Below are 20,651 nucleotides of genomic sequence, written 5' to 3' on the forward strand. Positions count from 1 at the left end.
CTGTAACTTGATTGACAATAAATGCTGTGTGTGGAGCACTAACATGTTTATGTCAAGTGTTCCTGCTGGGAAGAAAGACCCCTGCATGCCTCACCAGCCGCTGCTCCTGGGTGGCCTAAGTTTTGGCCCCAGTTATATTATGTACCAATCATAAATTAAGTAATCATTGCTCAAGTTCAGTGTTTCTTTAAATATGTATTGATACTGATATGACATTAACAATGATTTCATTCTCTTTTTTCTTTACTTACTATTAAAATATGCCTTCAGCTTGCCTGTTACAGAATAGGAAAGGCTGCTATAAATTTTCTGTTTAATATCCCATCACATTTCTGAAGTATGAGCAGACCTCAGAAGGAGAAGGAACCTTGAGGTGAGAGCAGGAATTCAAGAGGAGTCTGAGGGATAGGTGTATGTATTCTGGCAAGCAGGGTGGTGGTGAGAATTAGAATTACACTGATTTGTGAACAGAAGAGCAAGCATCAAATGGGCCCCAAAAATCTTTTTGTCCATCTGAAGAGGACAAGATGATTTGACCTCTCTTGTTTTGACTGATTCTGTGGATATCACAGATATGTCTCCTTTGTCCTGTTTACTTGTGATGTGTTTTGAGTTAAATTTGTAAAAAAAAAAAAGAGTCCAGAAGAATATGGCATTAGGGCAGTAGTATGTAATTCAATTTTATGAAAACCAACCAAGCACTCAGCACAGGATAAAAAAAATCCAAGTGCACGCTGAAAGAAATTACTGTGAAATGGAGATCTGGAACATGAACTCTGCTGTTGCTGACTGTTACCTCAAATCCCATCTGAATTCGAATATTACATGTTGTTTTGGTTATTGTGTTACAGAAAGACTGTTACTGATTTTTGGGAAAACGTGTTGGAAGTGAAGTGGTTCAGGGCTTGGAGCTGTATTTAGGAATAATATTTAGTGAGATTAGTTTAAGAGGGGAAGGAGACTGTAATAAGACTGAAGAGGCATTGGGGAGAGAGTAATAAACAGATGCTAATAAAGTGCCTGAATTGAGTGCAGCCCTGTAGAAGATGGGGTTCATGCTCTGAAAAAGGCACACAGGTCATTAGCAGTCTGAGGATTTCTTTCTGTTTGTCACAGCTCAGGATCTCAAGGTTGTCAGCAATGTGGTATTTTGTCACAGTCATGTGAAACCCATCGTTCCCAAGTTTCTCATATGAGTTTTCTCTTTCTTCAAGCAGGGGAATTCCTTTATTGTTTTTAAATGTTGGCTTCTATTGAGAAACATGTATTTGTATAAAGGCATAAAATCAGGAGCAGACTGAGAGACAAAGTTGTTGGAAAGGTGCCACATTGAGGAAATGTATAGTATTTCATGATACAAATCATCCTGCACAAAAATAATCATAGACAATGGTTTACTTTTTATTGCTTCTGAGCATCCCCAGTTTCCAGTGACTTCTGGGAACCAGAGGTGCTTGGCATCAGTAAAGTAGCCCATAGCTCATTTTAATCCTGAGGTCAAATTCTCAGCTGCTGTAACTCAGGACACTTCTTTGACACTTTTTCTAGGATTCATTTCATGTAATATTTCAAGTTGAACGATATTATTTTTGTCTTGAATGTTATGTCACATCCAAATATCCCTTCTGTACATCTGTTCTACCATTTACAGAATTTGTTTTAATTCAAGGGGTAAAGGGGCTTCCAAACATAGCTAATTCTTGTTAAAGGAAAAAAATCAGATGGCCTGTTTCAAACCTATTCTGAATCTTAAAAAAGATACACAGAAATTATAAAAAAAAAGAAGCAAGTTCTGATTGAGTGAGTCCTGTAAATTAAGAGTTACAGGAGGATTTTTAAAAATAAGAGTTTTTAAAAATAGTCTGGCACATTTCTAACTTACCAGTCTGTGGTTTTTTTTTTTTTTATTTTAAAAGGAAATATGTGAGATTTGGTTCAAATAACATCTGAAAAAACAAAGCTGATATTACAGTACAACTTAAAAGACCCTTTTCTATCCTCTGTAAACAAAAAACCTCCAATGAATCACACAGTCCTTCCTTGGCCATAAATAGTGTAGAGTGGTGCTTCACTGCTGGAGGTGCATGGGACATTAAATTGTCCAGTTTTATTCTGGTTGCTACCCAGGTGGATAACCTCAGGGTCCTGGGAAACTTTTGCCCCTTCAGTAAAAGAGATCCCAGTGTTCAGGGCTGCTGTGAGTTATTTTTAAGTGCTTAACAGCTGCTCTGCTCATCTAGTGGATGTTGCATTACCCTTACTGAGACTCAGTACTTTGTAGTGTGCTCAAAGCCTTGCTGAGTGTGACTACGTGAGGGGCTGTTGAAACCAGATGTGGTGGACTATTGTGGTGGAAGAAAATTGCTTTTTTAATTCGAAAACAAAAATGTAATTTAATTTTGAAATCATGAGTGTCTGTCTTGCATACAGAAAGACAGAGCAGGTGTGTGTGTGTTTGTGTGTGTGTGTGTATAGTTAAACACGAGGTCCTTTGCTTGTAAGGGGAATAAGATCCTAATTTCTTGTTTATAATAAATATTGTTGAAAGTTTTCAAGACTGGAACGCATAGAATTTTAAGTCTCAATGTAGGATTATAAAGTAAAATAGTCACAGAATTATTTTTTCTTGTGTCTGAAGATGAGCACGAGCATGACAATGAATTCTGTGATTGTAGGACCAGTAAGCTCACCACAAAGGAGTTAACAGCCTAGCAGAGAAAGAGATTAAAATTTCAAGATTCTAGTCTCTATTATATTTTTTTAAAAAATGAATCTGTAAAGCAGCAGTTGCATTACAAAAAGTGTAGTCTTAGAAGAGATGAAGACAGGAAAGCAGGAAAAATGCAAAGGAAATCTATTTGCACTGAGTTACTGAAAGTCTTATGTAAAATGTAGATAAAAACTTCCCTAAAGCTAAAATGTTTTAAAGAATCTCTGGTGATTTTGTGCACTCCATCCTTCCCAGTAATTAGAAATGATGGCAATTCAGAATTGATATTAACAAGGGACAGAGATTTAGATATTACAGAGATTCATAATTATGGCATTCACTTCTTTCAGGTGTAGAATGGCAGGAAGCAGAGGCTTTTTAAAGATGAGGTGACATCTGCAACTCATGTGGAGGAGGTGATAAATGTAATAATAGGCAGCAACAATGGCTGAATGTTTACACAAGAATGCAGCTGCTGAGGAGAAGTCATGCTCATACAATTTCTGTACACTTTTTTTTACGCCATAATTGATCTCCCTGGCTATTAAATTCATTTTTAATATTGTCTTTAAGTGAAAAAGTGGGAGTAACAGAGGGTTGGAAGAGAGGTCAGAGTATAAACTTCAGCACCCATCAGCTCTTCTGTTCCAACAGACCATTTGTGTATCTGGATTTTCAAGATTTTCTGAGAAATACCCACTCCAGCCACTGTGGATTGGTCATATGAGCAGACCTTGTTGTGCTTTTTCCAAAAAACCTTGTTTGAAGCTTCTATCTGTCCTTTTAAGCAAGATTTTGAGGAGAAAATGTAATTTACTCTTGCCTTTAAAGTGAAGGTTACAATTATGGCTTGTTTTTGAAAAAACCTACCAATTGAAACGGTGTAATTTGGGCTAATCTTATAAAAGTGTTATTGTTTTCTCATCAACCAGAATATTTTGTTTTCACCTCTTCAGCTAAAATATGTAATTCTTTTCAGAGAATATTTGTTGCTTTAGATTTTTTGCGCATCTGTCCTCCAAGTGGCCAGCAAAAGTCAATGGTTTTTCAACTGAAAAATAATGGAAGTGTTCGGATTTGTGTTCATTTTGAATTTTAGGCTATTGTTTTCCTGCTAGTAGTACTGTTTGTGGAGTTGAACAAGAAATTCCTAATAGCTGCCATCAACTCAAAGCTAAAATATTTTTGAGTGTGCCTAAAAAAACTATTTCTTAATTAGTGGCTTTGTATACAATTAATGTGACCGCTTCAAGCTCAGGGAATACACTTTTTAAAAACTTATTATAAAGAAATCAAATTTCAAACTAAAATTTGAGGGGGAAATGAGACATTTGTTAAAGAGCTGCTAAAATAATTTGAGACTGCCCATATTTTACATTATTTTGCACTTCAAAGAATAGTCTATGTCTCCCTATCTTAGTGATCAGATCAGTTTTCTATCTGCATGTTTCTGAAGTCCTTAAAAAAAAGGTTTGTTTGCATTGTGTACTTATTTCTTCTCTCCCTCTGAAAATGATTCTGAAAAGTGATGAACATATTTTTTTGGTGTCACGGTTTCCTACATAAGCATGAAATTTATCCTGATAAATACCAAGCTTATTATATTTATTAAACTGACTATCACACAGTATTCATTCAACATCCTGTCAAAGCTAACACAGCTTCAGCATCGTTCTTTAGTCCAGCAAGACTGGTGAGCAGCCAGTTCCCCAAAGTATGCAGTGTGTCTCCTCCACTGGCATTCTCATGATGCAGGGGCAGAGTGAAAGTATTCACGGAGGTGGTGGTACACTCCAGGATTACAAAATAGATTGGCAAAAACCCATTTTGCATTTTGTAGAGTAGCTGGGGTGAGTCAAACTGCTGGGATTTTGAAGTATATTGTCTTGGAGGCAATATACAGGGTGAAGGAAAGCCTTGACAGGCACCTTTTTGAGGGGGCTGTAAATGGGTGTGAGTGTGCTCAGGCTGTTTCAGCAAGGGCTGTGCAGAGAGAAAAGCTGTAGGTCCCATCATGGGAGAGGCAGCAGCAGGACAGAAAGGGGAGAATGTCTTGAACACAAAAAGCTCCACATTGTATACAACAGGAAAAGAAAACCAGATCATAGGTGAAATATAGTCTTTCAGGTCAGAAGAGAACTAGCCAATTAAAAATTTACATCAGTACTGACTATTCTGAATTGTATTCTGCTGTTTTGTAATTTTTCAACAGTAGTCCTTGAATGAGCTGAACTGTTTATTCATATTCTTCTGGGTGTGAAAGGGTATTTTTCCCTCTACTTGAAGTAATATCCAAAAATCTGTAATTATTGACAGCTGCATATTTTAAAGCTGTGCCTTGATCCTAAAAGCCTTGAGAAGTTATGGTTAATCCCCAGAGAAGATAGTGATAATATGAAAGAACTAGAATGCCCCAGCTTGTGACATACAGCAGTCACGTAGGAGGTGGCACGTGGATGATTGCATTGGTGTATTGCAATATCGAAGGAGAAAACCAATATAATTGTATAATTATACAATTGCTAGTGCACACTGCAGTCACACCATCTGTGAGAGGCTGTCAGGAAACCGAGAAGGGATCGGATAGCATTTGGCTTTGTATGATTGATACTGTCCCCAAGAGCTATTGCTCTCTAACAACCCTTGTGCATGTTTGGGAGTCTCTCCTGCTACAGTCCAGGATTTCTCCTGGAGCTGGGAGGGAATGATACAGCTGTACCCAAAAGCAGGAGCGTCTCTCAGCACCTCATTGCTGTTACTGCGTATCAGAATACAGCTTTGGACCACCCTTGCAGCCCTGCTTATTTAATATACCATGCTGCCCTGCTGACTTCAGTGAAACCCTACAGGATGCATGTCAGCTTGGGATTTGGCAGTAGTTGCACACAATTTTGTTTTCATTGGCTGGTGTAACCATTTTGGTTGTGGTCATGGGGGTGAATCGTTCTCTGTTGACAGTTGGGACTTTGTCAACAAGTGCACACATGTGCAGTGCCTGGGTTGAGTGTGTTAGCGCATAAGGAAATAATTAGCAGAGATGGACGGTAAAATCATTATCTTTCTGTCTTGGCTTTAATTACCAATTAATTTTTACATGCATAGTTATATGTGTAACTCCCCATGTATATGTATCAGTAAATTTTTTTCAGCAAAAATGAACTGTCAAAATGTAGACTACTTCCAGTTAAGCCAACATTCCCTTTTTCCCACCAGCTCTCTCTTCCTTCTTGCTCTTGTTTTCAACTCCCTTTCACCCCTTGTTCAGTCCCTGGCCTCCCAGGTCTTTTTTTCCTGTGCATATCCGCTGTGAATGATGAAACGTAAAAATAAAGCAACAAAATAGGGATAAGGCGAAATACAGTCCCTGACCCTGTAATTTGAATACCTTTTGTGTAGCAGTTTGCAGAACGTTTTGAACTCATATTCAACTCTGAAAATGATATAAGTAGTGTTTAATAAATGTAAGCCTTGACAGTAGAAAGACAAGGTTGAAAATGGCTGTGTGTTCAGCCAGTGCTGAACTAAGCCTCAGGGTGAACAAATGGGACTGACGCAAGTATATTGCATTCCTCCTACAACTTGCACCTCTTCTTCTGCTTGCCACCCTCAAAAGAGAGAGTCTGCTGTCTGGAGGAAAAAAAAAAGCTGACCTTATTGTTCATTTTCAGAAAGCCACAGACCCAGAAATCAACAAGGAAGAGAGCTGGCCCAAGACAGGATTTATGTTTTTTTCTTTGCATTAGCAGTCAAGCTTTGGACAATAATGAAATTTTCACCCTTAAAATCAGAAACTAGTACATTGAACAGAGTTGTGACTTCTCTCTCCTTTTAGCATGACAAATCTCTTGGTACGGAAGGACTCTCTCCAAAGGTGACATAATAGTTCCCTTCACTGACCATTCTCAGCTTTGTTTTAAATGCCATTACTGAGTTTTTTCAGTGCTTTTGCCATACGAGTTCTTATTGACTGGAAGCTGCTGGCTCAATTAATGCAACCTGTTAAGCAGTTTGCAACAATAATTCCTGCTTTAACTGATGTCGTCCTGTTTAGAACTGGCAAGCCAGAGGTAGAACGCTTTGCACGTTTGCAGTTTCTTCTCCAGACAGTTCTTAGAACAATCATGGGTTTGTTCCGTTCTTTTTCCTAAGCCCAGAGGAAGATTCAGGGAAGATTGCCCAATGTTTTCTGGACCTTTGCAACTTGTAAAGCTCATTGCCCAATATAATCCTTTACTTCTAAAGAGAGACACAATTATCTAAAGTTGTTTAGAGATATATTTTTTAAATGCTGTATCCTACAAAATGAGCAAAGAATCCCATCAACTCATGAAATGTTGAACGCTATTCAGATATGAGAAAAACTGCACTTTAATATTTTTCAGCTTAGGAAAGTGTCATAAGAGTACAACCAGATACAATGAAACTTTTCCATTTCTTATTAGCATGGGACAATATCTGGCTTTTTACTTTTTTCATTAAATGGAGTTGAGAGTCATTTTCACAAGTTGACCACAGTCAGTACAGAAAAGAGCGTATTTTTCCTGAATTAAGGGAAAATTTTGAGTTTTTCAATTTTTGCTGAAAGCAGCGGCGTGGTGCTCCGGACAGCCTGTAGTGACGTGGAGTTTAAGGGGTGCTTAATGCCATATGACATTTCCTTCTGTTAGAGTATTTTGGCAAGAGTATTACTGGCTTTGCAGTGTGTGCCTTTTAAGGCCTCTGATAAATGATTAGGCAGATAGTTTAGCCTATTGTTGCCAGTAGGAGTAAGGCAGTAACTCCAAGAGAAGTGTCCAGCTAATGTATTAATGCCTTAATCCAGACCAATAATATGATGTAGTTTGACATGTCTGGCATATGGTTTCTATCATCTCAATATTCTTCTCTGTTCCTCCATGACATTATAGACAACTAACCAAAATAAAGAGAAGCAGGAATTTCTTCACCCATAAAATATATTCTAAAATGCTCTGTATTTTGTTCCAGCTCTTTGGTTGATTGGGAAATGAAGGGATCCTGAAATTTAGTGATTACTTCACTGACTGTCTACAGTATTTTCTTTTGGAATATACTGTGGCATTATCATTACTGGTCCCTGTCATTAGAAATACTTACACAGAATCTGTGTAATGTGCAGGCACTTTTCACTTGGACTGTTAAATATCCATGGGTGCATGTGTTGGGTGTTCGGACCCTTAAAAGCCTGCAGGCATGAGGCGCTGACATTTTAGAAATGTGATTTTAAACCAAGGTGCATTTTGCAAGCTACAAGTTTTGCAGCAGCAGCTAAAGGAAGCAGATTCTATCCAGGGGACATTTAAAAATAAGTAGAATAATGGAGGTTTTGTACTGTGGTTACATGCACATGCCCTTTCCAAGCAGATTATTCATGGAATAGCCAAAACATATGTCACTGGATACCTGTGACCGTCATAGGCCTAGCTTAGGTTTAAAGCCCTATGCAAACTGTGCACTTAAAACACTGGCCTAAGAAACTGCCCTAGGAGTACAATGTAGTGTTGGCCATGAGCACAGCAGGTGATTTGCCTCTTGCTCCCACACTGGCCCCACTCTGCCGTGAGCCCAGGAGCACAGGCAGAGCCCGGTCGGAAGACGCTGAGGGTGCAGTCAGCCCATGGTGCCTATTACAGGTAGGTATGGCTGTATGCACAATCTGACCTATGTCATTAACTACATTTCCCAATGTTTTCTTTTTAGTTGCATAATAAATCATTAGCAAACATCAGAGAACACCTTTAGAGAAACTGCATGTGGTCAGGATGCAATGTTACGTCAGGTATAAGGCAAGGCAGTGCTTTATGCAAAGTACACCAATAAAAGTTATATCCCAAGCTGAAGGGCTTACTGGTCTGCTGAGAAGGCTATTTGTGGGCTAACATTTTAAGTGCTTTAACAGAGCTGTAAAGGGAGGGCTGCCATCTGGCTCTTGTTTTCACTTCAAACTTTATTTTTGTATTCGCTGATAAATTAACTTACTATGCAGTCTTTACATTTTGTGGCTGTTGCAGTTGTGTGTTATGTCTGTTGTTAGTAAAGAAATGTGGATAGGCACGTATTAGGCAAATGAAGGGATTTATCTTCTCTAAGTTGATGCATGGTTGTCTGTTTCTTTCAGGATAAAGAGGCCCAGAAAGACTTAGAGGCTTTACTTCTTACACTGAAGCTCTGATACTACGTACTTTTAACTCTTCATGCTGTAATAAAATTGCAAAACTAAAATGAGAATCTACAGTGACTGGGAACTGCGGGTGAATTTCAGCTAAGTCAATGGAAAAACAGGCATTGATTTTGTTTGGCTTGGATCATGGCCTTTAAGTGTCTGGCAATTATGGTATTAAAATAATACATTCATTTTTGATTATTTATAATCTTGTACTGAAGTTTAATTTTACATTTCTGACACTGTGAGTCTGATTCTCTGAACATGAAGTCCACTGCTGGCAATGGACATACTGGGGGTTAGAATGCAAAGGAATAAATCTCACTCTTTGAAAGATTAATCAACTAGTACATGATGCCAGCATAGAACTGTGTGTAGCATAAACAAACAAAAAAAATGTTTCTATAGTAAATTATATTTATATCAACTAATTTACACAGATGTGTACAGAAGAAAATCATGAATATTTATGTTTACACATTTCTCTATTCTTAAAAAAATTACAATCTTGTTCAAGTTAAACAAAGCTGTTGCCGCAACAAAGCTCTTTTTACTTTAAACCTATTGTTGGTTTTACAAAGACGTGAAAATTTTATAAATTAAATATTATAATTTGTTTGTAACATCAAGTACAATATTAAAGATCAAACCAATTAAATGAAGTGGTTTAGATTAATCTATTACAGCTGTAATGTTTAATGGATTTGTATTAGAACTTCCACCAAGTTTGTGAAGTCTGGCTCTCTGTCTTTGAGGAGTTGCCTAATGTGGTTTCATCAGAGTGTCTTTGAAGAACCTAGTCCAGCATGTGTCCATCACTAACCTTTTATGTCATCTATATAACATAACCTATGCATAAAAATGGACTGCCAAAGACCTACTACTTCTGTCTGTGTTGTTCAGCAGTGTTTTCAATAAAATGTAGCAGATAGGGAAAGAATTTCCATTCACCACTGGAGCGATCCAGAGAATACACCAGAGTCTGCTGAATAGAGGCCAGTTGTGATTGGCTTCTAATTCAGGATCTTCATCTAGATGCAGGGAGTGTATCTGGAAGTAGACATTTCTGTTAAAGAGCATATAAGAATTGAGTAAGGACAACTATATGTTCCCTTAATCTATATGATGTGTAAGACAATTTGGACCACTATATGGCAAAGACAGGGAGATCTTCACTAATTGAAATATGCATTTTTGTTTTTTCTAATGTTCATCCTGTGGAAAAATAGTTTCTATGTGTCTTTCTCAATTCAAGAGCTCTTTTTTTAATACATAATTTCAGAGAAAAGGGAAAATACCATGCAAGATTAATCCTAGCATTTCCTTCTGTGACAGAGTGTTGTGATTCATGCAGAGTAATTGACTTGTGAATGGAGAAGCTGGAAGGGCGACACATCGAGATTTTGGTAAGGGGTTGGTAAAGTCGGCTTTTGATGTTTTCATAGCCAATGCAGGAACCATAGTTTAAAAGAATCTACAAGAGTGATTGGTACTTAGGGTTGTTGATAATAATTCCCTGTCACCTAGGAAGATGTAATAAGGAGGCCTTTACTGAAAACAATTTTATGCTAATTGATATCCTTTATAAAATAAATTAGATTATGCAACAGATACTTCATTTACAAGTAATTATTGGTGATAAAAGCTGAAGTGTATTGGAGGAATAGATTAGAAAAAGAAGTTAATTAATTATTTACTGAAATTACATGATAAGTAATAAGTAGGATTTACTCCATTAAGGGCAAATATAAAGTCTTGAATTGAAGTAATTAAGAGAACGAGATTGGAGGAGACTAGGCTAGTTGTGATTCTGTGGAAAAGGACATGCAGATTCCAGTGAGTGGCAAGTTAATCATGGGTCAATAATGTTGTGTTTTTGTGAAAAAGCAAATTTCATACTAGACTGAATAAATAAACATTCCCCATTAAATTCACATGAAATAACCTTTAACTCTAATTAGGCCTCATAAGTTCTAATGAGGTCTGAGCTGGTATACTGTATCTGGTTTCAGGCGCCACACTTGAGGGAGATTGGGGGCTAGCTGGAAGGAGTCCAGTGGAGAGAGAGACAAGAAAGATGAGAGTGCTAGACAACATTATTTTGCATGTAAAACATGAAAGGTTTTGGTGTGTTTAGTCTGCAGGAGCAAGGACTAAAGAAGTATTCACATTTGTAAAAAGCTTTTGCAGAGAATACCGTAAAAAAAGAACCCCAAACCTTGTTCTCCAAATTGTCTATTCATAAAACAAGAGGTAATTGCCTACCTTTGGATTAGGCAGTGGGAGACAATAATCCTGATGGTAACTTTGCAAAGCCCTGCAATACATTTCCTGAGAACATTACAAAATCACTTACTTAAGTTTTAGTGTAAAAGTTAAATCAGATTTCATACATTGGCAGTGTTTAAGGCACAGTTCATCCTCTGGCAGAGGTTGGACTGGATGACTTCTTAAGATCCCTGCTGGCCTTGCTGTCCCTGGGAAGTGCACACTCCAGCTCCCTGTGAGCCACAGGCACTCCTGCAGGGGTTCAGAGTCGGTGGGCTGTGTCTGCACACACTCGCTCAGCGTTTGGGCCCAGACTACCAAATGAGTTTGTACTCTCAAGTATTTATCAGCGTTTTTCAAGACTTGAATTTAAAGATGTGCATCATGACTGCCGTTGGCTATTTATTTATTATAACTGTGGTTTTAATCCACATGGTTACATTTTTTGAAGAAATTTATGATTTTATAAATGAAATTACTAATCTTTCTTTTCAGCCTTCTGAATTAAGCCCATTATTCTGTTTTAATGTTTGCTCATTACTAGTGTATGTGTAGAATTACAAATTAACATGTTTGAAAGAAAAGGCTGGGCTTAATTATTTCATTCTAAATTGTCTTTAGTAGTTTGCAGAAATATTAGTCACACAGGTGAGAAGATATTTTGTGCTTTTAAAAGTTTTTACTAATTAGTATACATGAGCATTCTCAATTTTTTTGTTTCTGATTTGCTAATCTGAGAATTTTTAAAATTGAACCACGTTCCCTAGCTTGTTCCCTAATTGCTCCTTGGAATAAAGCTTTTGCATTTAGCTGTAGACCCAGGCTATCTGTTCTCTGTGTCATACCAGCTGGAGAAAAAGCAAGCCTAGCTCCAGAGGGCCATATGTTTTCTTTTTTGTTTAAAATATCCACAAGCAGACAGTCACTTCCGTAGTTTTGTCTCTGTGGAGGAGCTAGATTCTGTGATTGTGTTAACCCCCTGCAGGTTTGAAGCCACATGGAGCAGTTGGGGCTGCAGCCTCCTTCAGTTCTTCTACTGTGGCATCTCTCGTTTGGTCTCTGCTCCAGTACATACTCTGTAAATCCTCTGTGGTAATTTGTCTCATTACATACTTGAAAAAAAGTGAGCTCAGGGGGCCTTGACCTGGTACCAGGGTTTATGTGCTTCATTAAAGTTAAAACTACTAGTTCTGCTGTCCGTGGTGATTGAGGTAAGTTTTATTTCTTGTGGTGAAGCTGAGGCTTCTGTCACCGAATTCTAATCCCTTTGCAGTTGTCCCTCTGCAACACACAAAGCGTGTGATATATTTTTTGTAGCAATGGCAGAGACACAGTGTGGAAATGGTAGCAGAGATATGCTCTCATACTACTTTGTTTAGAGCACTGTCTTTCCTTCTGCAGAGTCAAGGTGAGATACACATTTCTGTGTAGTAATATCAATACACTGACTTCTGCAATCAGGTAGAAAGCTGTCCACCAGTGGTGAGTAGCTGATGATCTAGAAAAGAAAGTTACAAGTCCTATGTCCAATTAAAAAAGAACTCCTCACCTAAATCCATGCCTACAACTCTGTTATTGTAGTAGTAAAAGCCTGAACTAAAAATGAACAAACAAGACCCCAAAAAGCAAAAACCAACACTGAAACTGAAGCAGCAACAAAAGAAATGCAATGAAGAAATGGCTGCCGGAGATCCAGTCATGTTGAACACAAACATAGCTTATTTGGATCTACTTATCTTCAGCCATTACTAACTTAGCACATTCTACTTGAAGTACCTAAAACTGTAGGGTGGCATTATGAATTCCAGCAAGATTGGTGGGTTTTCTGGAATTTTCCTGGACCATCTGGAGGCTAATCTTGTGGTGGTATTTTCAGCAGGCACAGGACTGCATTACACCTACTCCAAATCAGAAAGTCTTGTGGTAATATGACAAAATTGTATTGCCCATTCATCCAGCACAAACTCGAGAAGAAGTGACTCTGAAGGGCCAACATTATTATTTGCTCATTTTTTCTTCTGCACATAAGGTTAGATTCTCTTTTTCCTGCACTTTTCCTTCTTACAGGCTTCCAAGTTCCTTGGAGAAGAAACAAATCAAACTGTCTTGACAATACAGAAAGAAGTAAGCTTTTCTGGCCCTGTCTATGTTTGTGTAACCCATGCATGTGTGATGCTGGGAAATGAGGCACTGGAACTAAGAATGTGAAACATTAATAATTTTTTTTTTTAGGAAATATTTTACTCATTTAAATAAACAACCAGTTACTCTAGAAGTATCTGTGGGATCCAGTGCAAACTTGAACATGAACAATCTGAGCTCTGTGCTTGGTAGTGCTGCTGACCCATGATGTGACTGTGGGGTTAAGCTACTTAGCTACATACCCAAGTTACATACACGCAAACACTGTCTGTCCACTCTTCATATGTTTTGTTTATTAAGATTAATTATGAGCTGGTTTGAATTGCCTACGTGTATAAGCTAAAAATAGAGCCACACAATATTTACAGGGAATATTGTAACCTAAACATGTGCTAAGGATATGGGCATGAATATGGATGTGCTTTTTCCAAACTAAGTTCAGGTTTCTGATTCATGGATAAAGGTAACCAACATGGCTGTTGAAATCTCAGTCTCCAGAGAGAAATGTTCTTGGGTTCAGAAAAACATGGCAAAGCAGCAAAGTGGATTCAGCGATTTATTTGTGTTTTCCTAATCTTGGAAGAGAATAATTTATGAAGAAATGAAAATTCATTTGTAAAGCTCCCGACTTGTGGCTCTGGGTTAAGGATTACTGTTTTGCAGAATGTTAGGCCAGCTTACATAGTGCTCAATAAAATCATATATGAAGTCTTAAAACAGTAATAAAATACATGTTTTTCAGATTAGAACAGCAAAATACATCTAATGCAACACTTGTAAGTGCAGCAAGGGGTTAGTACAAAAGCACTGCTAGAATGTGTGTTGGTTTTGATACCGCCAGTGTAGGGATATTGGCAGTTTCAAGCACAACAGTGTTCCTGGTGCCTTCACCATGAATCCTGAGCAAGAATTACCAGTGCAGACTGGCACAAAAGACCATAATTGTGTGTGTGATCCCTCGATCATTTGACATCATCTTTGTTTTAGAAGTGTTTTTCTGACTGAAGAATAGTTTCACTTGACTTTTCCTGTGACATTTTGGTGCCATTGAGAGCATGGCAACAGCCTCTGGACATCAGTGAGTCCCAGGCTTTGTGCCAGGATGAGATTTTTAAGCGTACCTGCATGACCTTGTGTGACGTTTGCTTCTATACATCCTAGTACTTGATCCAGCTTGTTCAGCGGTGCTCTGCTTTCGTGGCCTTTTACAGCCAGTCCTACATGTCCGAACAGGCTGATGCAGAAATGAGAAGGCAGGATTTTCTGCTGCCATGGGAGAAATTCAGAACAATAGATCAAGGGGGAAAAAAACCCCAACTAGTGGATCTGGACCTGTATGGTCATTGAGCAATACTTTTAATTAGTTGTCCACCATACATGACTTCTCTAAAGGTCATTAGTTTATTTTCTCTAGAGGGGGAGTTTTGTGATTACTCTAGCCTACTGCACTCCACAGAATTTTTCCTCCCTCCCACAGCTTATTTCCCCATCTGAAAAAGTGGGGCTGACAAGGCTTCTTTCATCCCTGAGGATTGAGGGTGGTTTGAAATAAAACACACAAGAAAACACATGGATGACACACAGAAATAAGTGGTAAAATAGCGTTTACTTTTTAGGCCTCTTTTACTCTTTTGATCAGCCCTCAAAATGCTGTCAGGGAAGACGAAGCCTTGGGAAGCATTTATGCTGGTTCCGGGCTGGTTTGGAGCGTGTGGAAAGCCAGTGCAGCTCTGTCTGCAGGCACTGAAGTGTGTGAGCAAGTGGCCCGGCTGGTGAGCAGCACCAGCCCGGCGGGAGAGGCAGCACGCCCGGCTGAGCAGCGGCCAGGAGCCTGGTGAGGCTCGGGTGGGCGCTGGCAGTGGGGAATGGCACACCCGTGGGTGCGATCCGCGGCTCAGCGCCCTCGGGATGTGCTCTGCTGCATCGGGAGCTGCGCTGCTGCGGGAGGCTGCAGGATGGCGGCTGAGCCTGTGGGGGCGGCTGGCCTGGAGGCGAAGGAGGGGTGAGTACGTGCTCCGGGGTGTCCAGCTTCACCCTGCTGTGTCTGTGTGTCTGTGTGTCTGTGTGTCTGTGTGTTTGTGTGTCTGTGTCTGTGTGTCTGTGTGTTTGTGTGTCTGTGTCTGTGTCAGGAGTGTGCGGGATACAGTGGTGGGTACTGGCGTGGTGGGTGTTCCACAAGCCTGCGTGTCTGCCTGTGGCACAGGCCGGCATTGAGTTAGAAGAGAGAATCTGGAAGCTGTCCCTTGGCGAGCTAACCGAAGGTCGACAGGATTTGGTAACTCTTGTGGGACGGCATGTTAAGTCTTGAGCCTTAAGTACCTGCGTGCAAGACCTTCTTCTGTGAGGGGCCTTCACTCCCCTCAGGCCTCCCCTGAGACCTGCGGGGATGCTGCAGGGCTCTGCCACTGCCTCTCACTGTGCGGCACTGCTGCATGTGGCAAGTGGCAGCGAGGTGAAAATGGTCATTTTCCACTTTCCGTGCTTCAAAAGACGTGTTTGTTCATGTTCATCAACTTAAATTTATATGGAAAAACACGAGGCAGAAAAGACAGTTCAAATGCGTTGCCGTGAGCTGCTGCTTTCCTGTGGTAAAAGCTTGTCACAGCCAAAGGTGCGCTCGTATACAGGTAGGACACCGGTGCGAAACCATTTGCGTAGCTCGGCTCTGTGGGGTGGGACGCGTTTGAAGTGCGGGCAGTTCCTCCCGTCCCTCCCAGGAGTGCTCACAGGACTGGGTTACGATCCCCCAGCCCGCCCCGGCCGTGAGCGCGGCTGCTGCCGGGGCGGGGCTCGCCTGCGGCGCGGCGAGCGGAGCACACGCTGCTTCCACCAGCCGAGCGCCCTTCGGTAGCTGGCAGCCTTAAATGAAAGCAGAGGGGTGCCGTGTCTTTCCCAGATGCTTGGGAGGTTATTTAATCCTTAAACTCAGGCTAGAGCAGGAACTTTAATGAAGGAGCTTTTCTTATGTCAAACCGTGAGCAGCAGAACAGAAGCCAATGTTTAGTGTGCGCATGGTGGTACCTGAGGGCAAACAGGATGACTGGGTTCACCTGCATTGCAACCTCCTGATTTCTGAGATGCACTGGATTTACTCTGGCAGGATTGCTATGGATCCTGTCTGGTTTGAAATACAAATTGTAATTGCATGAGCAGAAATTTTGTGGAGACCACAGCTTTTGTGTTTGGGTGTAAATACATACAAAAATATTTGTGTGGATAGATGTATCCATAAGTTTGAGGAGTTAAAGTAGATCTAACTTGCTGTGTTTTGTAGTTTCAATAAGCAACCTGATTACTTTGTGAACTTTCTGAAATTTCTATCCATGTGTGAAGTGAAAATTTAAGAAAGACTGCCTGCACATCCTTTTATATCATAACTTCTAAATGCAGTGTTAAAACATGAAAGGGAATTGCCACAGCACACAGTTGGACTTCCCTCTGAGAGGAAAGGCAGGAAAAATGCTTCATGATAACCTTGCAGGCTCATCTTTATATAGAGCTGTCAGTTCCTGATGGGAGTGTCTTACATGTTGAATTTGGGGCAGGCAGATGGTAAAGAAAAAGGTAAAAGATGCTGTAAATGAATATATTAGCTTCCTTTGCCTTGTCTTCTCCAACTGTGAGCTTGAGAACTCCGTGAAGGGGTTACTGAGTCAGTAGGAATCAACACATAATCCATCAACCCTTTCTCTGTTGTCTGGATGATGGTTCCCAAAACATCATATCTGCTTCCAGGCAGTCTGTGGCTGAAGGAGAGGATGAGGATCAGGGGAGAGCTTTATGTGTTGAGGTGGGGTTTTGTCTTTTGAGGGTGGCTTTTTTTTTGTAAGTAAGGATTATGGTTTGTAGAGAAATGCTCAAGGAGGAATGTTTAATACCCATCTGTGGTATGACTTTCTTTGGTTTTTTTCTGAACTCAGTACTTGTTCACCAAAATGTAAAGTAAATCCTGTGAGAGTGGGGAGGGGAGAGAAATTTCAGGCAAGGCTGAAGCTGTCTTAGCTCTTAAGTATGTGGAGACTCAAGTGCATCCCTGAGCGGCTCCTGCTGAGACGCTAATAACTGGTTTGCTCACCCTTATTACACTGAATCTCTCCCAGTTTTCTTGCCAAAATGAGTGGTATTTTCAGTCATATTCCAAGTAAGGAGAAGTCAAAACGTAACCTTAAACCAGTGAGCTTTAGAGGCAGCTTTGCAGAGGCTGTGAAGTGCTTTTTCTGCCAAGCGTATGGGCAGAACTTTCAGCAGGAACCACAGGCCTGTCAGTAGGTTTGACCTGGGACAGTTGGGGCCCTGTGGCCAGAAGGGAAAGCATCCATAAAAGTTAAGTCTGCAGCAGAGCTGTGTACATCTCCAGGACTTCAGTTTCCATGGGTTTTGAAAAATTCTGGTTTATGATGTTGATTTTCTATAACTCCTCCTCTCTGGAGCTGGCTTTGATTTTTATTCTGATTTTTCTGATACTTGGCAGTCGGAAACAGAGGAATTTGGAATCTTAGTTCAGCGTTTTGTTTCTGCACTGGTATCTTCATTACTGGGTACAGCCTCCAAAATATTTAATGCTTACTGCATACAGGATGTACAACTGAGGGGAGGTAATGCTGTGTTTACTGAGTTACTTGATCATATTTTTAATTACTTACCTGTTTTATCAGATAGGGTCCCTTCTCATCTCTAGGATCAGCTTTTGCAACTGAGTGGAGCATCTGTTTTTTCAGAATCTTATAAAAACTACAGAAGTATGTTTTTTGCACCGGGGATGTGGGAAATTGCAGTTAGTTGCTCAACATAATTAAAATAAAATACAGGTGATGTGGAAACTTGGGTACAAAGCAACCCAATTGCTCAAGTCCACATTTTCTTTTTTTTTCCCAATGACATATAGATTTTCCAGTTGTTATTGACAGATTTCAGAAGGATGTATCTCATATTCAGACAGGTTGAGTGATTCTTGATATTGCAGGCATTGGGGCAGCCTTAGGGAGACTCCTGGTCTTTCAGCACAGATGGAGTTTGCTGTTAGATTTTTCACATCGCAAAAGCTGCTGTTTCTAAACTTGTTAAGGGATATGAGGAGCCAACAGGTCTTCTGGTGTAGGAAAGAAAACAGTTTTCAGCACAATGTTATCATAGTGATATATAAGAACTTAAGAAAAATTATATTAATACCAAAAAGAATGTGTTAACTCTGAGTTATATTTTTTCTTATTAATTAACCCATTTTTGTCCCTCATGAAAGTAGCTTTAATGTTTCCTTGAAATTGATTTGCATGTCCATCAATTAAATTTTTAAAGAAACATATAAATGCACCATGACCATGCTTCCATGAAACAGAGATCACATGGCAGGCAGTAGTTTTATCCTAATAAGCAGATCAGCCTGCAAGGACACAGTGGAGGAAACAGTGATGTGGGCAGCCACTGAGACACCAGCCCTGTGATTTCCTCTCTGTCAACGTGCTGCTTTGCAGAAGCCATTGTTTCAGTTGGTCTCATTAGTCACATTCAAGGCAGTGCTGCAAACATTAAAAAGGAAAGGAAGGAGAAACCCTGACATGTACCAGGATTTTTGCTTTGAGTCTCTGTGTTCCCAGCTGGCATTCAGCTGGGACAGTGGGGTGCTGAGGACACTCAGCCTCTCTCAGTGCTGGGCAGCAGTTGCTGAGGTGCCTGGGGCACAGTGCTTGTTCCAGGAACACAGAGTTTTGTTGATTCCACAATTAAATGCTATGGGGTTTTAATTTGCTCTTTACTCATTTTTCATTTCCTTAATTTTTGGCATTCAGATGCAATTTTGTTGAAAACATTGCCTGAGGACATGAACACTTTCCTGGAGCTGAAAGTGTGATTAGCAAAGCACTTCCCTAGGATCTCCTCCTTAACACCCATCCCTTTCCCCCGGGAAGGGCTGGGCTTGCTCTGTGCGCTATGGCTTGAAATGCACACATAAATTTTGTGGTTGCAGGAAGCCCCAGAGAGAGGTTTGGTGAGGGGCTTGGCTGCACTGATGTGCTGGTGTTACCATTCACTCTTCTGTTTCTAGATTGTGCACTGAAATTCATGAGCCTGCTTGGCATCCCAGGCCATGCAAGGAACAGGAAGAATTAAGGCATCTCACAGTGCAGCATGATGTTGTTCCCCTCAGGGTCTGCAGCCGTCCCTGTTCAAAGGCTTGACACAGCATGTGTGTCTGCACCCTGTGATGTGTTCTCAGACCATGCTCTAAACCTGGCAGTGAAGCCCCTCATTGGAGAAACTGATGTATCTGCCTCTTGGGAATGAAGAGACTTTTCTGCCCCCAAATCCCATGACTGCCCTTGCCTTCGGTGTATAAATGCTACCCTGAGCTTGTTCTATGCTGCATTTTGTCAGATGTTACCAGTGGAGTAGAATTTAAGGGATTATATTTAACTGTCGGTGACTCTGGGTTGGTCCCAAACGAGGTGGTCTAAAATCACCTTGTGTTTGGGAATTGGCCCCAGCATTATTTACTCATTCCTGAAATGCAAAGGAGAAACAATTCTAACGTGCATCTGCATGGAAGATGTTTGGCAATGTAACATTTTTCTGGGATAACTCCTTATTCAGTGATTAATTATTGCAAGGGCTATGTAAAAAAATTGTTTTCCTCCTGCAACAATATGAAACTCGGCTGTGGTATTGTTATCTCCATACATGAAAGCTTTCACAGGAGGATTATGGGCAGGCTGTTGTCCTCCTTTTACATGGGAGTTAGGTGTCTAAAGGACTTCTAGGGCATACTGTCTTGAAAACTTGAGAACTGCACCCTGAGGTGAGGCAGAAATGTATTGGAAGCATCTGGTATTTATTGTGGTTACGCATAACCAGAAGTTTTGTCCTGCTAATGTAATCCATCTTCTGTTACTGTAAGGAGCAGTTGAATTTCCTTGGTAACAAACACCCTTCCTCTGCTCCCAGAAATCTCTGGCTTACTTGCAACATCAGGAACCAAGGAAACTTCAAATAACCGAACTCTGTAGTGTCAAAAATCTCTGTGTGATCTGTTCACACCAGTCCTACTGCAGCATCAGGCTGCTTAATAGGACATGTGTGTCTTTTTCCAAATAGGAGTGACGTATGAAACAAAGCATAAATCTAGCCTTTTATTTCTGCAAAGGGAAAAGTGTATAAAAGAGTATGGTGATCTCATTATTCTTATTTTTTTTAATTAAGAAATAAGAACAAAGCTTGTGCAACCAGAACAAGTTCTGTCAGAAGAGGGGAGCATCCCAGCTGTGAACTAGGACATGCAAGAATGTTTAAGGTTTTTCTCCTAGACAGCTTATATGGACAAACTCTGCTACTCCTTGGAATGTTCTTATTAATAAC

The 20,651-nt window shown here is 40.2% G+C and overlaps 1 protein-coding gene across 2 annotated transcripts in view; it reads left to right on the forward strand.

Moving 5' to 3' along the window:
- The window catches only part of RMDN2 (regulator of microtubule dynamics 2), a 46,393-nt gene extending 37,294 nt beyond the window's left edge, over nt 1-9,099 (forward strand). For both annotated transcript variants that reach the window (XM_063390695.1, XM_063390696.1), the window contains exon 11: nt 8,847-9,099. In XM_063390695.1, coding sequence (XP_063246765.1) covers nt 8,847-8,900 — 54 coding nt within the window. In that variant the 3' untranslated portion in view covers nt 8,901-9,099. The remainder of the gene's footprint in view (nt 1-8,846) is intronic.
- The last annotated feature ends 11,552 nt before the right edge of the window (nt 9,100-20,651 follow it).

Source organism: Prinia subflava, chromosome 2 (assembly GCF_021018805.1).
Source record: "Prinia subflava isolate CZ2003 ecotype Zambia chromosome 2, Cam_Psub_1.2, whole genome shotgun sequence".
NCBI lineage: Eukaryota > Metazoa > Chordata > Aves > Passeriformes > Cisticolidae > Prinia > Prinia subflava.